This window comes from Lathyrus oleraceus, chromosome 6 (genome assembly GCF_024323335.1).
Source record: "Lathyrus oleraceus cultivar Zhongwan6 chromosome 6, CAAS_Psat_ZW6_1.0, whole genome shotgun sequence".
Taxonomy (NCBI): domain Eukaryota; kingdom Viridiplantae; phylum Streptophyta; class Magnoliopsida; order Fabales; family Fabaceae; genus Lathyrus; species Lathyrus oleraceus.
The window spans coordinates 472,340,718-472,358,756 of record NC_066584.1 but is presented as its reverse complement, the minus strand read 5'-3'; the positions used below and the strand labels follow the sequence as shown (position 1 = coordinate 472,358,756).

General features: G+C 40.5%; 2 protein-coding genes across 2 annotated transcripts; both read right to left on the bottom strand.

The window, feature by feature from the left end:
- Positions 1–15,593: 15,593 nt before the first annotated feature.
- Positions 15,594–16,757, bottom strand: LOC127096313 (uncharacterized). The gene is made up of 2 exons (XM_051034899.1): positions 16,112–16,757; positions 15,594–15,784 (listed from the first exon to the last, which is right to left on the bottom strand). Exons 1-2 carry the CDS (start codon positions 16,755–16,757, stop codon positions 15,594–15,596), a joined length of 837 nt encoding a protein of 278 aa, XP_050890856.1.
- A 633-nt stretch (positions 16,758–17,390) lies between these two features.
- LOC127096312 (uncharacterized) lies at positions 17,391–17,795 on the bottom strand. The gene has a single exon (XM_051034898.1). The coding sequence runs from the start codon at positions 17,793–17,795 to the stop codon at positions 17,391–17,393; it is 405 nt and encodes a 134-aa protein (XP_050890855.1).
- Positions 17,796–18,039: the final 244 nt, after the last annotated feature.

Below are 18,039 nucleotides of genomic sequence, written 5' to 3'. Positions count from 1 at the left end.
TTCTAAGAAGCTATACTCTGGGGCACCCAAAAGGGGAGAGATTGAAACAAATGCTGTGCACCGACGGAGGAGTGTGAACAGAGGACAGTATCGTCAGGCTGTTGGTGTGACTATTCCAGCAACTCAACCTCAACAACAGCAGAGAAGGTCAACTCAGCAATATCGGCATCAACAACATCGTCCTCAGCAGCAGGCTTCCCAGCCTCACAATGGTAACCAAGCTGGTACAAGTAATGAAAGGAAGAAGATCATTTTCGATCCAATCCCCATGTCCTACGCCGAGCTGTATCCCACGTTGATAGAGCGGAACTTGATTACTCCCAGAGACCCGCCACCCATACCCGTCAACCCTCGGTGGTGGTATAGGCCTGAACGACATTGTGTGTATCATTCGGGTGCTCTTGGTCATGATGTGGATAGTTGTTTCCAGCTGAAGATGAAGGTTCAAGACCTCGTGAAGTCAGGTATTCCGAACTGTGGAGACTTGGGTCCCCGTGATAATCAAGCTTGAAGATAACAAGTCCTGGGCTGGCGCCGACTTTTTCTTCAGAAGGGTTGTTCAGAAAACAGAAGCTGCTGATGCAAAGGATACTGACAGTTGTCATCCTCGGTGGGATCTATCACAATTGGGTCACTGTGGGCTTTCCTACAGTTGTTCATAAGTCAGAGTAATAATCACTTTGTTTAAAAAACCCTTCTCCCATGCCAAAAGGAGAAGTGATGACATTGTTGGCAGCATTTTGTGCAATGATATTTTCATTCAAATAATTCATGTTAAAACTTTTGTTTTTCCATTTGTTTTCCCTTTTCGCTTTTTGCATGAAATTGGTGATCACAAAAAACCTTAAAAACAAGAATAAAAGCAATCTTTTCATCTGCATAACGATTGTCTTGTTTGATTTTCAAAGAGCTTTTCATATCAAAATCTTTATGCAGGTTGTTTCTCAAACCCATTGAACATAATGATCGGACGTCATCTCCCAATTTTGAATTCCCTGTATTCGAAGTGGACGAAGATGATGTTGAAGGGATTCCTGACGAGATTTCCCGACTTCTTGAGCAAGAAAAGAAGATCACTCAGCTGCATCTCGAGAATCAGCAGAACAGCCAACTGGGGCATTATCAAAAAAAAAGAGAAAAAAGAGAAAGAGGAGGGTGCAAAATCAAAAAAAAGAAATCAATCAGAATCAAAAGAAATCAAAAGAAAGAAAAAGAAAAAAAAAAAAAAACAAAAGAGAAATAGCACCCTCAAAGTCCCAAGTTGACTGATGCTGAATTCGATCGAAAGGAAGAGATCAACTACCATGTGTCATGGTCAAGTTATATCAGCAGAGAGTGAAGAAAACATTCGACAAGAAGATCAAGCCTCGTGTGTTCCGAGGGACCTTATGCTCAAGAAAGTCTTATCTTTCACACCCGATTCCAGGGGCAAGTGAACCCCAAATTATGGATGTCCATATGTTGTCAAGAGAGCCTTTTCAGGCAGTGCTTTAACACTTACTACAATGGATGAAGAAGTTCACTCGTCCTGTGAATTCCAGATGCAGTCAAGAAATACTTCGCCTAAAACAAAACAAAAAAGCAAAAGCTCGCTAAGTCGAACACCCCAAAGGGCGACTTAGGCAAAAAGGAGCGTCTCGGTGGATTGAAAACCCGAAAGGGCGATCCAGGAAAAAGTTAGAGACATTGAAAAAAGAATGTGCATCCCGCTAGATTGAACACCTCACACTGGGGCAATCTAGGCAAAAATTAGGGATTTGGCAAGTAACTGCATCTTGACAAAACTGTGCTCTATATCTGTCATCCGTCAGGGATTCTCGATTCGTCGTCGACTGAAGCTCCGAATACATCGAAAATTCGGAATGGTAGAGGAAAGGTCATTATGCTCAATGTAGCCCTCTCCAATATATATCACCGATTTCAAACTTGTACAGATCTATGGAGTCTCGCCCTTTGTAGACTACCATCCCATCACATCAATTTGAGCTTTTATCCAATTATTTGCACTCTTATTTGTTTCAACTCAACAAACGTTTTGCATGTTTTAATTGATAAAGTATCATTGTTTTCAAAATAAACAAATTTTTCACAAAACCTGTTCTTAAACAAAGCGAACGTTCACAATGATGGAAGGATACTTAGGAGACCCGCAGTGCTCTCCCGAGGATGGTATGATTACCAACAGGTAAGATAATTGTTCGTACCTCGAGCATGACTGTATCTCTCTCCTGTCGAACCTCGTATGGTCTCTCCTCAGTGAAGTTGCTCAGTGCAGTGTTGGTTGAAGTTGTTTATCTTCATGTTCCCGGCAGTACAACATTCTTCCTCCAAGTCCCTGTTAGCGCTTTTGTGGGGCATCCCCAGTAGAGTGCTGTTTGAGCCCTATCATGGGGCATACCTGAGGCACGTTTTTTTATCTAACGATCTCTTGTGCAAGTACTGTTGGATATATTCATTCACTTGTCGGTGGTGATGTGAAGCCTTTATGACAAGAGATCCCTGCAGAGCCAAATCAGGGGCAAGGGATAGTTGAACGGTGAAAAGACAGTGAAGGATTACGACGACGGTCCTGGAAAATTAATCAAGAAGACTCTTCAAAGTCTGATGATTGGAAAGTTTGTATGAATACCAGGAGCTCGATCCCCGTGGAGTACGGACGAGATTTGAAATACAAGATGATGGAGCAGAAAAGTCCAGAAGAGTCTGGGAGTTCTTAAAAGTGGAAAGGTCAACACTATGGGTGGATGATGGATACCAGTGTTCGACGAGTCGACCGACATCCCTGTCAAACAAGCTGTATCTCCCCAGAGGATTGAGAGTGTGATCTCCCTGGCAGATTCGAGATCGTTGTCTCCTCAGCAAGCCTGAAGGTTGTCACGTCCCCAGCAGGGGCAGGGGCAGGATGTCTCTCAGGGTGGAGGACGTCCCCAGCCCAAGCCAGTATTGAAGCTATCAGAATTATTTTCCCCTGCAGAGATACCTGTGGACAGTACCTTCTTTCCCCAGCAAATCTAAGGATTGCTTCTCCCCAGCAGGCCTATGCTTGCAGATTTCCCCAGTTGAGAATCCCCGCTGAGCGCCTGGCAGTTATTTCCCTCGGGAGCACCCCAGTGGAGTTTTTCTGTAGACCGTTGGTGTGTTCCCCAACAATTGGTTTTGTGATGCTATCATCTCCAGTGGGGCCGTGAGTGCTTATCCCAAGCAGGTTTGGGGAATTCATCTCCAGTATGATATGACGTGCTATCATCCTCGACAGAGTTGTTACTCTCGCCACTATGGTTGTTCTCTCCACTAGGATTGTTCTCCTCAGCAGAATGGTGTGGTTTTTCCTCAGCAAGTTCCCCGAGTGGAGCGGGTCTCATGAAATACATCTCCAGCAGTGATTCTCCTACATATGGATTGGTTGGGTCGTCCCTAATGGAGTAACATTTATTTCTCCAGCAGAGTTCATCCTACCAGTGGATTGGACGAGTTTCTGTAGTAGACTGGTATCTGCATCCCCAGCTGAGTTGATTCTACCCATGGATTGCGTGGGTTATCCCTAGTGGAGTAGCAGACATTCTCCAAAGCAGGGTTTATCCTATCTGAAGATAGGTTGAGTCTTCCTCCCAGTGAAGTCGCTTTACCATTCCCCAGCACAGTTCCTGGAGTTCCCCGGTGTTGTTTCTGAAGGAGACGTGTGTTTATGCATTCAGCATTTAGATAAGCATAGCATATCGCATCATTAGTGCATAGAATTTCCATGATCATGGGGCATTGTGTAAAGCAAGAAAAAACTCATGCATCAACGTTGCAAGCATATCCATTAGCCCTAGGCCGTGGTGACCAGCCGAGGTTGGGTTGTTGGAAAGAGTTTAGCATCGCGCCATTGGATCGGCTTCAGGATTGGGTTCATCAGCATGGTTGAGAGGTTGGTGTTTTCCTAACAAGTGATTCCTCAGTCGAGCGGGTATCCCCAGCAGTGTTACTCCCCAATTGTTAGCGTCTTGCCAGCTTGGGTCTTTTTCCTTAAGCAGATATGGGTGTGTCTGATCTCTCCATGTAGAGTCTACCCCTTAAGCAGAAAGTGTCAATCTTTTCCTGCCATTTCCCCACTGAGATACATCCTCGTGGATGACGGTTGCTTCCGTTCCCTCCCTAACGGGATGGGTTTTCCCTATTGAGTTCTTTCCTCATTAGGATGAGTCTTGATTCAGTCTGCCTTTTTGGATCGATCCTAAATTGGCTTCTTGTGGACTATCTCTTGTGCTGCCCTGGGGCATAAATGAATAGTCGCTCACTAACCGGCACTCATTCACTTCATCCTCAGTGAAATTTGGGCCTCTACCACCAAACCGGTAGTTGTAAGTCCTATCTTTGTGGTTTTCTACCTACTAGTTGGTAGTTGTAAAATCCCACTCTCATCCCCTTGATTGGAGTTAACCCTTTGTGCTCATCCTATCGATGACTGGTTACTTTTCCGTGGTTTTCTGCCTACAAACCGGTAGATGTAATCCCCTCCTTGCAGTTATCAGTATCCGGTTTGCGATGTTGACATTCTTTCCCCTCTGGATACTTGCCTTGATCAAGCAGTATTTTCCCCATTGGGTCCTCACTTTCTTTTTTGGATACTCGCTCCGAGTTAGCAACTTTATCCTCTTTTGATTGGTCATCTTTGCATACCCAGCCTGGTCCCCCGATGCCTTTCTGTTCGGTCGTTTATCCATCTCACAACCTACAACCCGGTTATGGATAATCTTCCATGCGAGTGTATTATCTACGTTTTGACGGCTATAGATAATATGTACTTATGATTTCCCGGTATTCAGACCGAAGGAGTTTCCGACGATCAGGTCGATGTACTCATGGCACAAGGCCAATTTTCCGGTATTCAGACCGAAGGAGTTTCCGACGATCAGGTCGATGTACTCATGGCACAAGGCCAATTTTCCGGTATTCAGACCGAAGGAGTTTCCGACGATCAGGTCGATGTACTCATGGCACAAGGCCAATTTTCCGGTATTCAGACCGAAGGAGTTTCCGACGATCAGGTCGATGTACTCATGGCACAAGGCCAATTTTCCGGTATTCAGACCGAAGAAGTATTCTCCTCTCCGTTGGTGTCGATAAACGTCGAGTTTTTCCCGATCATCCGTTGATGATTTGGTTGTGTCCTCCTTCCCAAGTGAAGTATTCTCCTCTCCGTTGGTGTCGATAAACGTCGAGTTTTTCCCGATCATCCGTTGATGATTTGGTTGTGTCCTCCTTCCCAAGTGAAGTATTCTCCCCTCCGTTGGTGTCGATAAACGTCGAGTTTTTCCCGATCATCCGTTGATGATTTGGTTGTGTCCTCCTTCCCAAGTGAAGTATTCTCCCCTCCGTTGGTGTCGATAAACGTCGAGTTTTTCCCGATCATCCGTTGATGATTTGGTTGTGTTCACTCTCCCCAGTAGAGTTTCCTCCTCTCCGTTGGTGTCGGTAAACGTCGAGTTTTTCCTATTCGTCCTATGACGTCTAGTTGTATCTGTCCCCACGTGGATTTACCTCTCCGTTGGTCTTGGTAAACGTTGAGTTTTTTCCCATTTCGTCCGTTGACGTATGGTTGTATCCCTTCCATTCATTCATTAATGTTTGGTTACCTCTCCGTTGGTCTTGGTAAACGTCGAGTTTTTCCTATTCGTCCTATGACGTCTAGTTGTATCTGTCCCCACGTGGATTTACCTCTCCGTTGGTCTTGGTAAACGTTGAGTTTTTTCCCATTTCGTCCGTTGACGTATGGTTGTGTCCCTCCCAGTCATTCATTAATGTCTGGTTACCTCTCCGTTGGTCTTGGTAAACGTCGAGTTTTTCCTAGTTGTCCGTTGGCATCTAGTTGTGATTTCTATTCCCATTCGTCATCGTTGTGATGTCTGGATGTGGCCATATCCTTTGAAAGAAAAAAAAAACAAACCAAAATACCCAGTAATAAATATCAAATCCCAGTGGACGTTTCCATTGGTGGATCCCTGTTGTGCAAATTCTACGGTTCTTGGTATTCAATCCCTGTTTACCCTGAAAGTCTGACAGCCGTTGCTCTCATCCATTCGGGTTCCCAGCTGATTGAATAGGGGCAGCTGTAGCACCTCAAATTTGCACCTATCATTGTACATACATTTTCATATTAGGTCATAGCATATCATGGTCCATTGCATAGCATTGCATTGCCTCTTTTGCCTCAAGTGCAAGCCAATCAAGAAATTGGGTCAAACTGGTCAGGAGATCAGTCAGTCAAGCAAGCAAGCACAATTCTCAAGGAGCCAAGGCCCTAGGGTTTGTCCAACAAGTTCACATGACTTGGAGGTCCATTTGAAGTGTTTTGGTCAAGGATTGAAGGCTCAGAGGTCATCAGTTCATACACAGAAAGTCAAAGACAGTCAACAGTCAGTCAAAGCAGTGGATGGTGGCCATTCTTGTGGAATTTGGGCACCATGATCAATAATCAAGAGTCCATACAACTTGGGACATCATTTGAAGTCAAGGTCTCAAGGAATTAGGGTTTAGAATTCATCAGTCAATGCACAATCAGTCAGAAGCCCTAAAAGTCAACTGTTGGTCAACTGTCCATTTAATCAGTGATTTGATGATTGGAATTGGTTTGTGAGAGCTCATTCATGGCCAAATAGTCCTCATATATCATGTCAAACACCATCATGGAAGAATTTGAAGCCAGATCAGAAATTTCCAAAAATGGAAACTGGACCTGTAACTGAAACTTACCAAAAATGGAAAGTCTTGATCCTCAAACTTACATCATGATACAAGCTTCAAATGAATTTTTGCCCAACATGAAAGTTGAAGATCTTGTTCTCCCATTTCCAAAAAGTCCAAGAACTCTCAATTCCCATGTATGGTTGGCAAGTTATGATCGAATCGATTTCAGAAATTTTGGAACTTCAAAAGGCCATATCTCTCAAACCATTTGGCCAATTTTGGTGGGGTTTTTTCCTACAAGTCACATTTGATCCCCTCTTTCCAAAAATATAAATTTCATGTGCCAAAACTTCACCAATCAAAATGGCATTTTTTGACTTGTCTCATTTAAATTCAAGTTTGACCAAGGGTTGACTTTTTGATATAATCATTTTTTTACCACTTGGCCATTGGAATATGTTCAGAAATGTTATTTAAAATATGTTTGCAAGGTCATTTTATGCAGTACATACAACCCATGCTAGTTTGCTTGAATTTTGGAAAGAAAGTACCATTTCACCAAACCTATCCCACAAATCCATAAACCATACTTTGTACCACAACCTAGCAGCATTCTTCATCATTTTTTCTGTCATTTTGAGTACCCTAGAAGCAGCCCTAACACAGAACTTCATGCTCCAAAGGCTTCACTTTGGCACTTTTACAAAGATTGGTAAAAAGAATTTCCAAAAGGACAAAAACCTTGCCATGCTTGGTACTTCTAACAGCAGATTTCATGCACCATTTTCTGTCAAAATGAACACTAGACAAGCAACATAACACAGCAGACCAACCAATTTCACTCGAAAAAAAGACTGATTTGCTTGGCATTTTCACAAGATTTGAAAATTCTGTCCAAAAACAAAACAACAAGCAGCATAAAACAGCATGTCCTTTCCTCATTTTTCTGTCATGTGAAACCCTACTAGCAGCCATGTGACAGCAGAAAAAGCCATTGTTCACTCATCCTAAAAACTTCATTCACCTTGCTATTTGCATTTCAAGAAAAAGCTGTCAAAACTCCAAAGTGACAAAGCATTGCAGAACCACTAAGCAACATCCAACAGCAGGCTTTTCATGATGTTTTCTGTCATAGGAAACTACTAACTAGCATCCATCAAACCAGAATTCATTCATGCTCTCACATTCTAAAAAACTCACCTTGCTTTGCATTTCTAAAACTCTGTCCAAAACACCAAAGTTACCAAGCCTTGCATTGATGTTTCACTATCCATTCCTCATTTTGTAAACCAGAATTGCAGCCATACCATACAGAAAAAAACACACTGCACCTCATTTCATTCTCTCAAAAACACACTTTGCATTTTTCCAAATCTGTCCAAGAACTCAAAAGAGAACTGAGCCTGGCATTTGTATTTCAACATTCATTCATCACTTTCTGTCAAACCAACCCTAAGATAACAGCCACAAGCCATCACAAACCAAAAGAACTTCACAGTCCCTCAAACTGCATCCTTTGTGCATTTCTAAAAAGCAGTCCAAAACTTCAAAGGAACCTAAGCCTGGCCTTTGTCTTCTCATCATCCAAGCATCATTTGTGACTCATGGCAAGCCTCATTTTGCTGCTGTAACAGCCTTTCCACCACTGTCTTCTCTAAGCACTCATCCATGACAGTCTATGATTGGAGCATTTTCCCACATTCCTGAGCCAAAGCATCTGCATCATTCATCATTGGGAGGGTTCTAACACAACTGTTTCACTTCAAAACAACCAAACAACATCAGGAACACGACTGTCCTTCAATTTTTGGTATGGATTCGATCCCCCCTTTTTTTAAATCAATACATGCTTTCAAAAGATCCTTTTATGCTGAGCTCAACAGTGTTTGTAGTTTTAAGAATGATTTAGTGTGTAGCAAGTTATGTTGAATTGAATGTTGGTCATCCAAACTTGTTTTGCTTATTTCTCTTTGCCCAGTTTGATTTAATAAAAACCAATGATGGATTCTTGTTGTTGGTTGTTTGATGAGTCTTTTGGTGTCCTCAATTGAGATTTCTGGGCACTTTTTGAAAATCACGATTTTGGAAGAGGGATGAATGATCCACTGTTCATAAAACCCTAGCTGCCCAGGTTTTTCCCCCATTTTCACGTTGCATGGCTTTGTAACTCATCAACCAATCAAAACATTTCGTTCATGGGCCAAAACGACCGTGTTTGATTAAGTGAATCATGGAATTACAATTTTGCCATTCTTGCTTCATTTATTTCATTTTAATTTCACATTTTATTTCACTTTGATATCCAATCTTCCAAAAATCATTGTGCATCCATTTTTGATCCAAAAATCATGGGGTTTTTTGCATTGTCTTCATCATGACCTCTAGTATTTTATCATTATTTTTCCAGAATTTTTGGATGGTTGGTTTTTAAATGGCCTTAGGGTTTGTGACATGTGACCAAATATTGTACACTTTGCCAAAACATTTGTGAAATGGTGATACTTTATCCAATGGCTCCCAAATTTTTTGTGCTTAAACTAGACACCCTCATGGTGATTTTGGTGTAGAGTTTGTGAATTTATCATTGCTGGTTTGTGAGTTATGATTTTTTGAATTAGGGTGTGACAATTTGTGTCACACCATTGATGTCCAACTTCATGATTTTCATTACCATGCTTCTTGAACTCCAATTGATTTGATTTTTTGCATGAACCTATTCTTGTATGTCTAGTTTACATGTGAATTTTCTTGGAATTATTTGTGGCAGTTCCTAATTGTTTGAGATTTTCTCCCCTGTCTAGTCATATGTTGACTTTTTGTGACACTTGTTCCCATTTCATTTGTGAAATTCTCATACTTTCTTAGATGGACTTGAAATTTTACATGAGATAACTAGACATCTTCATCTTTGCCATGGTTTTAGTCCCATTCATTTATCATACACCATTCTTGACTTATGATTTTTCTAAGTTGATGCATGTTTGGTTGACTTCTTTGAGCATGTTCAAATGTGCTTTGACTTTCTGATTTTCATTGACTGCCTTCCACTTGTCCAAATGTGATGAAATTTGACATGCTTACCATGCTATGTGTTAGGATTGATCATGATTTATTTGGTGATTTTTGGAAATGTTTAAGATTGCTTTTGAGTTAAGTCTTGCTGTTGACTTCTATGAGCTTCTGTTTGCTATACTTTGACCTAATTTGTTCATGAAATGATGATAGTGATTGATATGGATGTGAACCCAATTGGTTTTGTTTCCTAATTGTTTGAACATGATTTTTGATACTTGCCCTTGGCTGTTTTGACTTTATCATTCATTTTGACCCTAGGCTTGCCCTAGTGGTCCTGCTACTCACCTTTGAGCTTGTGTTTTCAGGTTGACCAACAAATGACCAATGAGACCAATTCTTTTTGATTGAGATTGCCTAAATACCATGACTAACTTGTTTGTTTTGTAGGTGGCTTGGCTCACATGCCCTAAGCCTTGTGCCTTGCACATCCATGTGCCTCTAATTGACTATTGGTGTCTGTTTCTGTTTGTTTTGTTTGAAGTTGCATACTAACATCTGCTTGACTGTTTCAGGTGCTTTTAGTTGCTTAGTTCCTTGTGAACTTTTTGCTTTGCTTTGCTTGTATAAGCAATTTGCATTGAGGTATGTCTCTTTTACTTCATGTAGTCTGGAAGACCTGGCCTGTTACTTGGCCAGGCAACTGTCTGAAGTCCTCCTTAAGAGGCAATGTTTGTGGATGTTTAATTTTGTCCTTGCATAGAGTCAAAGACCTCCTAAGTGAAGAGGCAATTGGTGGAAGGTAGGGATATGCAATCTATCCCCCACTATTCAGTGTGTCATCTGCTTTGCTCACACCACTGTGTTGATGCATTGCAGATACAAACCCAAGATCTTGTACAATTGTACAGTTGAGTCAGTTTTAAATGTGTAGAAGGGTTCCCACTTTCTGAACCCACACATTCTTGTCTTAAGCTCTCCCAGGCCAGGGATAAGAGCTGTGAAGTCTCATCTTCACTCACCTTTCATCTGCTTCACCTTAGTCTCTCAATGGCAAGGTTAAGAGCAACCATTCACCCAGTTCCAGTTGGCCTCAGTGCCTAACCCTTGTGTGAGCCACTTGCTTGTGTATAGTGTGTGCTATCTGTGCTTGTATGTTTGTTTGACTTGCTTCCTGTGCAAGTTAGTGTTTGTTTGACTTGCTTCCTGTGCAAGTTAGTGTTTGTTTGACTTGCTTCCTGTGCAAGTTAGGATTGTTTGACTTGCTTCCTGTGCAAGTTAGGATTGTTTAGACTTGCTTCCTGTGCAAGTTAGGTTTTGCTTGGCTTGCTTCCTGTGCAAGTTAAGTGTGTGCGTGGCTTGCTTCCTGTGCAAGTCATGTCTAGGATAGGCTGGCTCCCTGTGCCAGTTAGCTAGAAACCTTAACTTAGGTTTGATTTGCATGATAACATCTAGGCTCGAGTCGTAGTCTCCCTAGTTGTGTCTCCCTTTGTTATCTGGTTAGGCTAGTCCTTTATCCCTCCGTAGGGGAACTACATCGCCCTGATCTTCATACCAGATGAAGTATGTAGGCAGGAGATTGAGCTGATCTCTCCGGGCGCCCTTCTTTCTCTTTTGTGTGTGTTGTCTGACAGTTGCTAGGCTCGAGTGCCTGACTCCTTAGCAACTTGTTGTCTGTTTGTTTGAGTGTGCTTGACAGTTATAGGCTCGAGTCCCCGACTCCCTATTAACTTGTTGCCTTGTTGTGTGCTTGGAAGCTGATGTAAGTCCATCGAGTGGCGTTTGGGTTCCAGTGTGCGTGTGTTTGGTTCGGATGCTGATGTGAGCCCAGTGGTTGGCATTCAGGCTCCATGTTTGCCTTCTTGTGTGTGTTTTGGTTCGGATGCTGATGTAAGTCCAGTGATTGGCATTCAGGCTCCACGTTTGCCTTTGCCTGTGTTTGTTTGTGTGCGTGTCAGCCGAGCTACGAATGCTCTGATTCTTCTCTCGTCCGAGAAGATACGTATGCATAGGATGCGACATCCTAGCGAGCATGTGTCGTCTCCCCAGTCCGAACTACTTGGACTCTGATGTCTATGCCTGATAGACTAAGTAGGCCCAGGACGCGACATTCTGCCGAGTTCAGTTTCAGTCAGTCTCTTTCGTTTCTTTCAGCCAGTGTGTGTGAGTATTTGAGCAGTGTTTAGCAACCAATTTTCCTTTCTAGTGTGCGTGGATCCCGTAGAGTACTACGGATGCGTAGGGGTGCTAATACCTTCCCTTCGCATAATCGACTCCCGAACCCATTCTCTTTGGTCGCGAGACCATGTTCTTTCCAGGTTTACTCTGAGCGTTTCCTTTCCCTCTTTTGGGATAAATAACGCACGGTGGCGGCTCTGTTGTTCTTGTTTTCCCGCCGGTTTTTCGCGTGATGCGACAATAAGCATACCACATCCAACATTTGCATAACATACACCTAACATGACTTCAATCCCAAACAATACATCAAATAACATTCATCATCTCATCACAACACATTAACATAAAGCAAACAAGCCAATTCATGTTATTCATCAAATTCACCAATTCACATCATCACATACATAGTTTCAAGTATAATGTTTGTTCATAAAATCCATCTAAAACCATCCAATACATACCAAACAATAGAAAACATGTCATTCACATTCACAACACATACAACATACATCCATATTAGGATTCTTTTGATAAAATATTAATCTACAATTATCAAAATGAATATCATTTTATAGATAATATTCTTAGCTTCGTAACGATCCAAACGACACCTCAAACGGAGTTACAGTTCAAAAGTTATTGAATTTACAAGTTTTTCAAAATGCTGTCAAAACCAAAAAATTTACTGTTGCAAAAATGCTGTCAAAAACCAGAAAAACTGCTATTGCGAAAATGCTACTGTCCAACATAAATTTTCATCATAAAACCACATTAATCCATCATTTTTCATGAAATAATTAGTTATACAACCTATATATATATATATATATATATATATATATATATATATATATATATATATATATATATATATATATATATATATAGCAACTATTAGGATCATAGAAACAAGATTCTAAGCTCCACTAATTTTCACCAAAATCCCAAATCAACCATTTTCAAGTGAAACTCAAACATGCAATTATACACCAAATCATGTTCTATCCACATACCTATTCATAGAATTCAATATAGAAACATCATAGCATAACATAAACATCAATTTCATGAATTAAAACATAAACACACGTTAGGGTTTCTCAAAAATCAAAATCCTCAAATTCTAAGTTCATGATATCTAACCCACATACATTACATACATTATGTTTATCCATAACCACTTGAAATCCCACCTTTACCTTAGTATAAATGAAATCTCTAGGTCCTTGTTCTTCTAGTTTACTCTTTTCCTCTTTCTCTTCTCTTCTATTCTATTCTATTCTCTCTTCTTCTCTTGTTTTACTAAACTAACTCTAATCTCTAAAACCCTTACTATCTTTTTAACTCATAATGGGCTTAACCCACTTATCCATCCATTATAATTAATTAGGCCCATAACTAGACAATTGCTATTTCTACTCATAAAATTCAATTATTCAAATAACACATATATTCAAATAATTCAAATAATCACCAGAACACATATTTAATTAATTATCACATCAAATAATGATTAATTAAAATAAATACCTACTAAATAAATACGGAAATTAAATCGGGGTGTTACAACTCTCCCCCACTTGAAATATTTTCGTCCTCGAAAATTACCTCAAGCAAACAACTTGGGATATGAATCTCTCATCTGACTCTCAAGCTCCCACATCACATTTCCACCAGCCGATCTTCCCAAAACGACTTTCACCAAAGTGATCTCTTTACCACAGATTTGTTTCACCTCTCTATCTTTTATCCGCATAGGTAATGTCTCCACGGTCAAATTATCTCTAACCTCAACATCATCTAATTGGATAACATGCGAAGGATCCATAATATATCTCCTCAATTGAGACACGTGAAACACATCATGGAGATTATCAAGTGACGGCGACAACGTAATCCGATAGGGACCAATAAAATATGGTGTCAACTTACGCGACTTCAATGCTCTACCAACACTCGTTACCGGAGTAACTCTTAAAAACACATGATCATCTACCTCAAACTCAAGAGCTTTCCTTCTCTTGTCATGGTAACTATTGACGACTCTAAGAAACCTTCATCTTCTCTCTGATCATTTTAATCTTATCAGTAGTCTATTGAACTATCTCAGGTCTAACCACAACACTCTCTCCAGATTCATACCAAAACAAAGGCGTCCTACACCTTCTACCATACAAAACTTCAAACGAAGCCATACCAATACTCAAATGAAAACCATTGTTGTAGGTAAACTCAATCAAAGGCAAATAACTATCCCAAGCACCTCCCTGTTCCAAAACACAAACTCTCAAAATATCCTCAAGCGACTGAATCGTCCTCTCAGTCTGACCATCTGTCTACAGATGATAAGCCGAACTCAAATACAACTTTGTACCCAAAGCACGTTGCAAACCTTCCCAAAATCTCGAAGTAAACCTCGCATTCCTATCTGACATAATGCTAGACGGAATACCATGCAAACTGACAATTTTTTCAATATACAACTTTGCAAGACTCTCCATCGGATAATCCATTCTAATCGGAATAAAGTGAGCATATTTTATCAACCTGTCCACAATAACCCAAATAGCTTCACAATTACTCGGAGTCCTAGGTAAACCAGAAACAAAATCCATAGAAATACTATCCCATTTCCATTCAGGAATAGATAATGGTTGTAACAAACCAGACGACTTCTGATGCTTAATCTTTGATTTCTGAAAAATCAAACACGAATACACACATTCCGAAATCTCTTTCTTCATACCAGGCCACCAAAATAATTTCCTCAAATCTTGATACATCTTAGTAGCACCAGGATGAATACTTAAACCACTACGATGTCCTTCATCAAGAATGCTCTTTCTCAAATCCAAAACATCGGGAACACAAACTCTATCATGACACCTCATGATACCATTCTCATCAATCCGAAAATCACCACCTTTACCTTGATTGATCAACGTCAATCGATCTACCAAAACCAAATCAGATTTCTGACCTTCTCGAATCTCATCCAAAATTCCACTAGTAAGCTTCAACATGCCAAGCTTCACTCCAAAAGAAGTTTCTTCACAAACCAAACTCATATCTCGAAATTATTCAAGCAAATCCAATTCTCGCATCATTAACATCGACATATGCAAAGATTTCCTACTCAAAGCGCCGGCTACAACATTCGCTTTTCCAGGATGGTAATTCAAACCAAAATCATAATCCTTCAAGAATTCCAACCATCTCCTTTGCCTCATATTCAACTCTTTCTGATCGAACAAATACTTCAAACTCTTGTGATCACTAAACATATCGAATCTCGACCCAAACAAATAATGTCTCAAAATCTTCAAAACAAACACAACAACAGCTAATTCCAAATCATGAGTCAGATAATTCCTCTCATGCACTTTGAGTTGCCTTGAAGCATAAGCTACAACTTGTTGATTATGCATTAACAAACCTCCTAAACCCATCAAGGAATCAACACAATACACAACAAATGGTCCTGATGGATTCGGTAAAATCAAAATAGGAGCAGTAGTCAATATCCTCTTCAGCTCTTGAAAACTAGCTTCACATTGTGCAGTCTAAATGAAAGCTTGACCTTTCCTAGTCAAATGCGTTAATGACAAAGATAACTTAGAAAAGCCTTCAATAAACCTTCAATAATAACTTGCCAAACCAAGAAAACTACGAATCTCAGACATAGATCTTGGCGCTTCCCATTGAGATATAGCCTTAACCTTAGAAGGATCAACCTAAATACCACCACTAGAGATCACATGGCCAAGGAAATTCACTTCCTTCAACCAAAACTCGCACTTCGAAAGTTTAGCAAACAACTGCTTCTCTTTCAATACAGATAAAACAATCCTCAAATGCTCAGCATGATCCTCTTCACTCTTCGAATAGATCAAAATATCATCGATAAATGCAACAACAAACTTATCTAGATATTTATGAAAAATCTTATTCATGTACTCCATAAATACACCAGGTGCATTCGTCACACCGAAAGGCATCACCGAATACTCATAGTGTCCATACCTTGTTCTAAAAGCAGTCTTCTGAATAACTTCAGCTTTCACACGGATCTGATGATACCTAGACCTCAAATGAATCTTGCTAAACACACAAGCACCAACCAACTGATCCATCAAATCATCAATCCTTGGAAGCGGATACTTATTCTTAATAGTAAACTTATTCAGTTGTCTGTAATCCACACACAACCTCATAATATCTTCTTTCTTCTTAACTAACAAGACAAGTGCACCCCACGGTGAGACACTCAGACAAATAAACCTCTTATCAAGCAAATCCTCTAGTTGACTCTTTAACTCTTTCAACTCAGATGGTGACATCCAATACGGAGCCATCGATACCGGACTAGTACCAGGAATCAAATCAATCATGAACTCAACTTCACGTTCAGGCGGCAAATCGCTAACCTCATCAGGAAACACTTCAGGAAAATCATGAACAATTGGAAATTCACCCATTGTTCCATTTTCACTAAGCTTCAAACTTGCCACCAACATAAAGACTTTAGCACCATCTCGCACAGATTCATTCACTTGTTGAGTAGATAAGAATAAATCACCTTCCTTCTCTGGCTCAAGAAAAATAACAGCTTTCACAAAACAATTGATATAGACATGGTTGGTCCTCAACCACTCCATTCCCAAAATAACATCAAGTTGACTCAGTGGAAGACACACTAAATCAACTTCAAAATCTTTATCACAAATATTCAACGAACATTTCAAACAAATAGATGAAGTAGTGACTGAACCCATAGCCGGAGTATCAATAACCATGCTTCCACGCATAACAGATAATTCAAGATTCAATTTCTTAGCACAATCCAAATAAATAAAAGAATGCGTCGCATCGGTATCAATAATAGCCATCAAAGGCATATTATTAATAAATCACGTACCTCAAATCAATCTCTCCTCAGCAGAAGTATCAACACCGAATAATGCAAACACTTTCCCTTTGGCTTGCTCCTTCTTCGGCTTGTTGCACTTGGTACTAATGTGCCATTTCTCCCCGCAGTTGTAGCAAGTCACATTTGAACCAACTCTGCAATCAAAATATTTGTGACCTTGCTTGCCACACTTGAAACAAGTCACATCGCCCTTAGGACACTCAGAAGCACGATGTCCCTCAATACCACATCTGAAGCACTTGACAGGAGTGTGAGATCCTCCCCTACTCGGCTTCTTGCCATCACCAGCTTTCTTCTTACCATCATACGACTTCCCTCAGAATTTCCCTTTTCCTTTCTTATCATGCAAGAACTTGTAATGAGCAGCACTCTCACGGCTATCCTCACCATATATCCTACTCTTGTTAACTAACTAAGAAAATCTCGTAATCTATTGGTAACCCATTGGCTTCTTGATATCAGGTCTCAAGCCATTCACAAACTTAAGACACTTGGATCTCTAAGCATTAGCAGTATTGTAATGGGGGCAAAATTTGATCAACTCCTCAAACTTTATTGCATACTCAGCTACGGTACCATTACCTTGCTTCAACTCAAGGAATTAAATTTCCTTTTTTCCACGAACATCTTCTGGAAAATACTTCTCCAGAAAAGCATCACGGAAAAGTGCCCAAGTCACTTCAATTCCATCCTCATCAAATCTCTGAACAATGTTGCGCCACCAATCCTCAGCTTCTTTCTCCAGCATATGAGTGCCAAACTGCACCTTCTGCGCATCTGAATAATTCATAACTCGAAATATTTTCTCAATCGCCTTCAACCACTCTTGAGATTTGTCAGGTTCATGAGCTCCTTCAAAAGTTAGTGGATCGTTCCTCTGGAACTTCCCCAAAGCACGGAACTCATCAGCATCACGCTCTAGATCACCATCATTCATTTGCGGAATGACACTAGCCAACAGGGTCAATGCCGCCGCAAGCGCATCATCATTCCTTCCAGTAACCATCTTCCTACTACACCAACCAAATAACCACGACATCAAGGATTGTTAAAAAAACAGTATCGATTGTGTCATACACACAAATCAGATACAATGGAATCAAACAAATTCATAATCTGGCCAAATGACCGACCGTGCTCTGATACCACTAATGTAACACCCCCCAAACTATTACTACTTAAATACAACATACAATTGCATAATCAGAGTAAATTAAAGCATGCATACACGAGGGCATCACATTTAGTTC